Genomic DNA, 9,071 nt, shown 5'->3' with positions numbered 1-9,071 from the left:
ACGTGCTCACCAAAATGCACACAGGATAAATATGCCACTAAAAGTAATCAAATGCTTGCATTTATAACATCTGTGGTATTCTACTCATATAGGTTTTGCAGTATTTTGAAACTATTCTTGACGGGCTTGAAATTGTATGTCAACATACAGGTCAGCGTAACAAAAATGAAACAAAGCTATGTGTTTTAGTTGGCCTGCCTTAACAAACAGAAATATGCATCATGTAAAAGCACATCCCAAATACCCGCCATTGGAACAGCTCATTAATTGCATCAAAAACATTGAATTTGCTGAGAGCGAGACAGTGTTGCCTATTTCCTTTTTAATAGTATAGTCACCATCACACAACTTCACGCGACCCTTCTGCACAGGCATATCATGGATTGAGCAAAAATGAAAGGCAACATACAATTAAAAAAAGGAAAAGAAATAGCGAAAATATCAAGACAAAACAAACAAAATGTATTTGAAAATGATATATTAAAAGTGCTTTTGATTTTCATGTCTTTTATCTCTGACTGATGATTGACTCACACACTCGCACACACACGACCAAGAAAAAAGCTTCACCGGTGTCCTCTCCTTAAAATGTCCATGAGGTCAGATTTGCCGAAGTTGCATGTCCATAGCATCAAGTGGGGGAAGGTTCAACCATCAGTGAAATTGTCATTGCGATTAGACTGTATCTTATTTGTCTAATGTTTTTCTTTATTTCTTTAAATTCTCACTTCAATTTTAATTCTCGGAGAACAACATATATCGCACTCATTATAAGAAGCAAAAGGTTATATCAAAAATCATTAGTATAGAATCACAGAAAAAAACTGGTTTAGAACCAGAAAAAATACAAAACAGATACATAGACACAGGACATTTCTTATAATTGCTTGGAAATTTCTTTCCCGCTAAGTCTCGCTCATTTACTGCGCATATGATGTTCTTCGTTTTATTTGTACGTATTTTGTTCTTTACAAAAAAAGAAAAGAAAAAGGAAAATAAAGACTAGTATTTTACAAAATGGAGAGTGTTCTTGATGACGGCGATGGATTTACACGGGAGTACGTCCAGTTCTTTAATCTTTGTACATTACATATTCCATCTCGGTCCCAGAAGACAAAAAAGAGTGTCTTCCTAAAGTGGTCAGAAATGAGGTCCTATATATATAGTCTTCATGAAAGGGCTTGCAGAATTTTGGTCCTTCAGTCTTTTTGTTTCACTCGCTCATTCGGATCATTGAATGGACATGTAGGGCCAGTTGAAGCTGCTCCCGGATAATAACATATCCCTGATGAGGGTTTCAATGGGAGTTTTACCTACCAAGCGAACGAAGAACAGCTGTTCAATTACTGAAGTCTTAAAGAGAATGGGCGTGGTGTGCAGCATGCCTAGGAGACACATCTTAATTGCACTGAACTAGAACATACTGAGATCAAATACAATAACCTAAAACCAAGCGGCGCATTATTAATTATTAATCCATCACGTGAAACATATAGACCATCGGTCCAAAACTTTATGCAGCACTTCGGCCTGGCAACAAATCAGAATATTTAGGCTAGTTATTATTGAAGCATACTGCTTTCCCGTTTTACGGATTAGGAAATCCTTTTATCAAGTTGTTCTGACTCGCTACCCAGTCCAGACCCAAAATATCGGAGTGCTTTGTAAGCAATTCATTGTTAAGAATGGCAAGGAAGGTAACGTGTGCTTAAACGTCATTGAGAAACAAATATGCTACGACTTTACATTTCGGTGGGATAGATTTGAGGTTCTAAACATTAAAAATAAGATTTGGCATGCCATACACATTCAACAGTAACGCATATTTCTGAAAACTAAGGCAATACACAGTGTCCAAGCGACCGTGGCCTACTTAACTTAACTTAACTCGAACGCCTCTTCTAATTTCACCTTAAGGCAAACGACTACAAAAGTATTGGCTACACTACACAACATTACCAGTAAGCTATGCTTGTATTGTTTCAGAGCCATTTTTTAATTGCAAAGAATTATATATACAAAACTTAGGTATATAATTCCAACTGCTAAAATAAATAATGTTAATATTAATAATATAATAAACTTAATTTAAATAATAGCCTGCGAAGATCAAATCATAACTAAGACATACAATACATAAGTAGTGTAATAGGTTACTATTAAAAACAACAGTCCGCTTAAACCTTATTAACAACATTATATTTTTAATCGTCTGTTGACGAAAGAAATACTACTATGTTATAATCATCAATTACAATGCTATAGAGGTATGAGGGTAATTTGGTGTCGATCAATGTTTTGTTAAAATTGTTACAGCATAGCTCATTTTGAACTATTTGGCAAATTAACCCGTCAATAAATAGACAGACACCACCTAATGGATATATCTGCGCATTGATATAAAATATCATTTAAAAATATTCAAGCTTAAAATCAATTATTAACAATAAAGGCCTTGGTAGTCACCTTTTCTCAACAGAGAGGGTCCCAGATGTATATTTGTGTATGCATACTGTGGCCTCATGTACAACCGTGAACCAAAGTGGTTGAGCAGATTTAGGAAAGATATTCTGAACAAGATGTGCACTTGATTGTACAAATATTGGCCTAAATATTTTACAAACACATAGAAGTAATGTGAAATCCATATTCAGGCTGATATTTTGAATTTGATGTTTTATGTATATCTGTCAACCTTCACAAATATAAAACTTTAAAAATATAATCTGTGTTGACCACAATAATATGTGACATTTTGCATTACATTAAATATTAAAGATTCGTGAATGGCTTTGAATCGATCACATTTGAATTACCACTTCATAACTTGTGCGCTTAAGAGATTTTACAGTACAAAGTCAGCTCGAGACCCACTAGTGAGCTATAGCGTCAATGCCGAAGCTGATCCACCCCGTATGCATTGCCCCTTATGTCTGTGAGTAGGCCTCGTCTCACACACTCACCTGACGTGAAGAGCACTATTGCCTTAATGCAGCTGTATTCTGCAGAATCGACGTGAAGTGCTTTGAGCTTCTCGACCTGCTCCTGGAAGATACGAATGTGATCCATGAAGGCCACGACGCGGTCCGCCGACATAGGCGAGGCGTGCAGGCCGGCGGCGGCGAGCAGTGGGGCCACATGTAGGGGCATGGAGCATTGAGCCGCGTTTAGCACAAATAACTCGCTCCATGTCAGTCTGAGCAGGGACACCTGGTCAGTGATCTGCAGGTCGGGAAAGAAAGGGATGTTCCTCGCCCATTCCACAGCACTGAAGAGCAGGCGAGCTGCAAGCTCACAGATGTTCTCGATCCCCATAATATTATTGGGCTGCATGCACTGGCTGCCATAGCGAGACGTAGGATAAGGCTCGGCTCGAAGTAGTAACGAGATGTATCCGGAGAGATAGCAATGACCGTTCAGAGGATCCCCGTTCGTTAGCGCGTACTGGCCCGGGTTCGGTTGGGTTGGAGGCATTCTTCCTCGCTGAACCGCTGACAAAAAGAAAGAAAGGGAGAGGAAATGTACATCCAGAACTGAGAAACATAATTGACGTGGAAGCTTTAGGCCACTTCGAGTGCATGAGTACTCTAGACTGCTGTTTAACATCTACGACAATACAACTAAATAACAAACTGTTTACGGCATTACGTTTTGAAGAGAAATCATTTCACATGGTCCTTGAAGCCCTACAACCTCATCGGTTATTGGGTGTTAATATTTACCTTTGTTTATGGACTTCAACAGCTAGTATGAAGACATGCAAACACTCTCTATAGCTCTTTCTCTCTCGGCCTCTTTTTTTGTCTTCACACACACACATACACAAGTACGTATTACGATTAATATTTTTAATGTTTTTTTGTTGGATGTGCATGTAGTAAACATTATAGTGGACGAGGACCGGACTTAAATCTCGTCTATTTAGTAGAACTAGTTCAAGCCACCAGCTTCATTCTTATTACAAATGATACACTCTAATATGATACTATTTTTGCCATAACATGCTTGTAATATATATAAATGCATAGATTTGTGCACTAGTAATACGTGTACAGTTAATTTAACGATTAGGATAGTAACTCAGATACAAATGTTATCCACAATCGAGAAAGAAGACTTTTTAATTATTGATTTCAAAAAAAAAAAATGCATATATATATAGGCACAGACTTACGTTTAACTAATTATTATTTTTAAACAATATAGGGGGTATAAATAGCAGTTTTGTTCTAGTCAGTTATTAACAGTAGACTGTGAGTTGCAAAGGCCATTGTTCGCATACAGCTTAGGCTGAGAGGGGACAGACAGGCCTCTAAACGTTTAATCTAGGATACGGCGTAAAAACAGATCCACACATCTTACTTTCGGAGATAAAATTATAGCCCATTATTTCTTTTAAGCATACAATATGGGGTTAGTGAGTGTAGTAGGCTTTTCGGCAGTCTTGTCCTTCTTCCAGCACGCGCGCGCGCACACACACACACACACACACACACAAACACACACACACGTCATCTCTCCTTTATCTTTCTTTTTTTAATATCTCATGTAATTGGCTGAGTTGAAATGGGTGCATATGATGCTTGCCTATCTATGCAAACAAAATTGCTGTTATAAGATGTATGCTGATCCTGGCTATGCTCGCGTGTTTACTAGGCTACTGCTTGTACGCGCCCTCTGACACTCTTTAGCAAGCAATCAAAGCAAATGTATTTCGCGTTTGTATGTGTAGCTATAGTGCGAGCTTTAGGCTATGTAACATATCTCTGAACAATAAACCTGTGTATAGCAATAGGATGTTGTGTTCAGAAAAAAATATTCACCTTCCCGCCGCATTCCCACTTTTAAACATTTCTTCAGCCGACAATATTGGCACTGATTACGATGGTGTTGGTCAATAGGACAGTTCCTGTTGGCACGACATGTATATGTTAAGTTCCTTCGGACACTCCTCTTGAAGAAACTTTTGCATCCTTCGCAGGTGAATTGACCATAGTGCTTGCCGCTCGATTTGTCCCCGCAAACAACACATTCTATATGCTGCTGACTCTGTCCAGAATTCTGGCTGCCCTTGTCGCCAGCCGTCCCTGGTGTGGACGGGGGTCCTGGCTGACTGGGGGTCTGCGGAGTGTGTGGTGCTGCTGACGCCGCCTGCTGTTGCTCCCTCGCCGGCTGAGCTGCTGGATTGGGGCCGCTCGGAGGTCCTCCGGCCACGTCTTCCTGCGGATCTCGCCAGACGCTAACTACCATTGCCATATCTCGGGCCCGAAAAGTGCTTTCAAGCGAACTGGTCGCTCGGATATCGGAGCAGGGAAAAGGGAAGTCTTGGACGAACGGCAGCGCGAATTCAGACCGGAGCACTCAATCTCATAGGAAAAAAAGTAGAAGCAGAAAACGATCAATACATTCAAAATACCGGAGTCGATAGAAAGGCACCCGATCAGGATATGCAATTGTCGGGAGGCCAGTTCCAAGGTAAATTGCAGTCAGCCATTCGGGAGCCCAATCGTGAAGAGAGAAAGCGATCCCAGACGTAATAAAAAAATCGGTTTTCCTAAAAAATACCGCAATAAAAATCTTCACGTTGAAGCAAAAATAATAGCTTTCTGGTGGACCGGAGATCCAAAGTGCTGTGCAAAATAAATTCCCCTCTTTTTTCTTCCTTGCTCCTCTCTCCGTCTTCGCGGCTGGAGAGGAGGAAACACTGAAGAACGGATTTCTCTATCTATGTTCATGAATAAAGCTCATCTGGTCCAGCAAAAGAAAAAAAGAAAAAACGTCGCCCGAGTGCCTATGTAGTTTCACCTCTCCAGTAGGAACAGAGCAATGATAAAAAAAAGAAAAAAACAACAACTAATGGAATATGTAAGAAGCAGAGACCCAAAAAAGAATGCGTTTTAACGGGAGTACAAGCGGAGCAATGTTTCCGAAACGGAGATCTGCGCGAATGTCTGTATATAGTGAACTTTGACACTACTATTGAAACTGACACGTTTCTATGGAGATCGCTGCGCCTTATATGGTGCTCGTGTCAAGGAGCCAAGAGAGGGGCTGCTGGCAACTGATAATCAAAGGCGACTGACTGGTCAGAACCCTGCATCGAGGGGGGAGAGAGAAAATGGGAGGCTAAGGTTAGCCAAGCCTCCTTCACTCTATTGGTTAGAGTCCTCGCTTCTCGCTACATACGACTGAGGGCTCTGACAAGCACAATTTACATTGCGCTCGGCGCTGCGCTGCGATTTACTTTGAAACCCGATTAGAATGGACCGTCTATTGTCACAAAAAGAGGAAGAAACCCCAGAAAGAAGCGGCGAAAAACGGGATGAAAGCAATGAGCGAACTATACGCGCACGTGAAATATAAACAAATGCGCGTGAGGCGGAAGGACTGGCGCGAGCTACACAAAGTTGAAAGTGTTTTGTTCGAAGCTGTAGTCTTAATAAAAAAAATTTACCCCATACAATGTCCAGATTTGAACTGTGAAGGACCCATTAACACGTTATGCTATCTGACAGAACAATACCGGCTCGAAATTGCGTATCAATGCATAAACCATATATTCACATGTCACTAATACACCCAGTCCTCAGTAAAACGATTAAATAGAAAAAGTATCGGGACGCGCGATGACTCTCACTAGTTTGACTGGAAAGATATCAGTAGGCTATTACGGAATGCTTTATCGGTGATAGGAAACAGGTCAAACAGCCAGCCAGGGCACAACAGAGGAATTAGACTATTATAATAGTGCAAAGTATGAAAATTCATCGTTTAATATATGTTTTAACAGATTTATTAAAGAGGGAAGTTTTTTGGTAGGCTATTATGCGCAGGGAAACCGGCTTTTGTGCATGAATGCCAAAGGCTGCGCTGTACAGACTTGTAATGTCTGGATCGGGCTGCCATCTAGCGTACAGTAGACAATCACAGCGACATAAAAATGAGTAATTTATTGTCATTTTAAGCATGTTTCCAAATGTTGCTCAGAGTTAAATCGCGCTCTGGGATGAATGTTTTCTGATTTGTATTTTACTGATGTATTTGTAAGACACATACAATTTAAACGTCTTTCTTTGATCACGATAGTGCAATTTGTTTAACATTAAGTCTGGTTTTATTTAACAGTGGCTGCATTTAGAAATATTTGATTTTGCCAGAAACTATGTTGGCCTCTTTCCAGTTGACATAACCGGGAAAAGGCAATTAAAAATGCTTTTAGGCATTAAATAAACCTCATAGTAGCTTTTATCATCCGACAAACTTTTTCACTAGAACTTTCTCATATATCAACTCTGCACCAGAAGACCAAAAGTGTATAAAAAAAGTTAAGAGGAAGCAAAACACCAACATCCGACCGTTCAAGAAACCCAATTTACTAATAGGCAGCCTGTTTTCAACTCGACCGCGGAGCTTCCTCCATCTCTGCTCACACCAATCCGCTGAAACGCACGCTGCTGTCCTCTGTTCTTTGCAAAGGTGAAACGAATAAGATTAAAACGAACAAAGAGAAACTTCTGTAAGTGTACCATCAAGGTTTTACTCCACAGATAGGGAAGAGAGCGAGAGGGGAGAGAGGGAGAGGGACAGCGAATGGGAACACAAGGCATGCATGAAAACAGCTCTGAAGAAATGGTAAAGTGGACACTTGGACATTCAAAGTGCGAGCGCCCAGCGACTGGTGCGTATTACTTGGGATCGGCGGTTTCTCAGTTTGGTCCATACTTGAAAGGCAAGTACTTCTATCACTTTCTGCAATTCCAGTATTAGTTGAAATTCATAGGCTATAAAAAAAATCTCGCAATGTACGTAAACGTGTATAAAACTAAAACCTCAAAAAACCTATCAAATTAAGAACGTGAGACTGTCAGGTGAAATAAATACGAATACAGAACACGGGAGATCGGTGGACAGAATTCTATCGATCACTTCCACTAGCCTACTTAATCTTAAAAAAAAAAAAACCTCTAACGTTGTAGTGATGCGGAACATGACTGAACGTTTGACTTTAAGAAACGCCTTTTCACCTGTGTTATTCGTCGTGTATGATCTCGTAATGGAAAGATCGATAGCAGTCTGTTTGTCTAAGAAGTGATAATGTCAACGGATTTAAAGGACGTTACAATAGACCTGTTCAGAATAAAGTAGTGCTGACGCGAGCTACTGAAACATATGCTGAAAGAAGTAAAGCACTTTTTAAAAAGCTTTGAGATATGTCAGTCTCTTCTTTTCTCATGACTTTCTTTAATAATGAAAGTTAATCATAGCACAAACAGAAGATATAGAGTGCATTTCACTATGTATGTCCAGCTATCATTTTTTTTGGGATCATATTTTGTGTGTGTGTGTTAGGCCTTGTAGTGAGTTCATTCTAGAAGGAATGTAAATTACTCATAAAAAAAAAAATAATACAAAAAAACATTGTTTGTCATGAGTTGTAATGAACGTTTTATTGATAGAGAGTAAATCAAATAAAGTGCAAGACAATGTTCAAAAAGTTAGTTGCAATGTCCCACATGACGTTATGAGGGATAATTAGCATTATAAAAAAATAATAAATGAAATTAGCTAATTTATTGGATAATACTGTGATCACCAAGCTATGTTACCTTTTTTAAATCAATGATGGTTCAAGAGATGCCTCTTTATGCTATAATGCTATTATGTGTGATAAAATCACAACAACAACAACAATAATAATAATAATAGTAATAATAATAATAACAATTAATCGTTTCAAAGCACCTCATGCGATTTGTAATATTGTGATATATTTCTTAATGACCGTGCAACCTCGATTAAAATGGCAATAAACAACATATACCATTTAGTCTAATGCATGCTCCCTAAGAGCTGCTCGAGTAATAAAATCCCACGAATGGCGGACCTCCTACCAAGTAAGCACCAATGTAAATACGCTCGGGTTAGATGGTATAAACTCGAAGAACACAGCAGGGATACAATATTTTCCTTTCCTCGTTTTATCAGACACCTCTGGAGCTACATTTAACCAAAGTCCCAATGAAAACAAAATATTTATAAATTGTATAATTTCTGTTTAGTTATAGACTATT

General features: G+C 39.3%; 1 protein-coding gene across 2 annotated transcripts; it reads right to left on the bottom strand.

Annotated features, from left to right (window-relative positions):
- Nucleotides 1-2,836: 2,836 nt before the first annotated feature.
- Nucleotides 2,837-6,216, bottom strand: nr2f1a (nuclear receptor subfamily 2, group F, member 1a). Of its 2 annotated transcripts, none has more exons than XM_016238296.1 (2): nt 4,824-6,216; nt 2,837-3,488 (listed from the first exon to the last, which is right to left on the bottom strand). In XM_016238296.1, the coding sequence occupies exons 1-2, from the start codon at nt 5,254-5,256 to the stop codon at nt 2,890-2,892; spliced, it is 1,032 nt and encodes a 343-aa protein (XP_016093782.1). In that variant the 5' UTR covers nt 5,257-6,216; the 3' UTR covers nt 2,837-2,889. The 2 variants fall into 2 exon arrangements, with proteins under 2 accessions (XP_016093782.1, XP_016093781.1); XM_016238295.1 differs by having other exon boundaries at nt 2,837-3,491; nt 4,824-6,215.
- Nucleotides 6,217-9,071: the final 2,855 nt, after the last annotated feature.

The sequence above is a fragment of the Sinocyclocheilus grahami genome, unplaced genomic scaffold (genome assembly GCF_001515645.1).
Source record: "Sinocyclocheilus grahami isolate Dianchi unplaced genomic scaffold, SAMN03320097.WGS_v1.1 scaffold535.1, whole genome shotgun sequence".
In the NCBI taxonomy this organism is placed as follows: domain Eukaryota; kingdom Metazoa; phylum Chordata; class Actinopteri; order Cypriniformes; family Cyprinidae; genus Sinocyclocheilus; species Sinocyclocheilus grahami.
The sequence above is the reverse complement of the archived record's forward strand: the minus strand, read 5'-3'. Positions and strand labels throughout refer to the sequence as shown.

Coding starts and splice junctions, on each gene's coding strand:
- nr2f1a (XM_016238295.1), bottom strand. CDS start 5,256: ATGGCAATGGTAGTTAGCGTCTGGCGAGATCCGCAGGAAGACGTGGCC. Junction 3,492..4,823: donor AGTGGGAATGCGGCGGGAAG/GTGAATATTTTT, acceptor TCTTTTTGTCAG/CGGTTCAGCGAGGAAGAATG.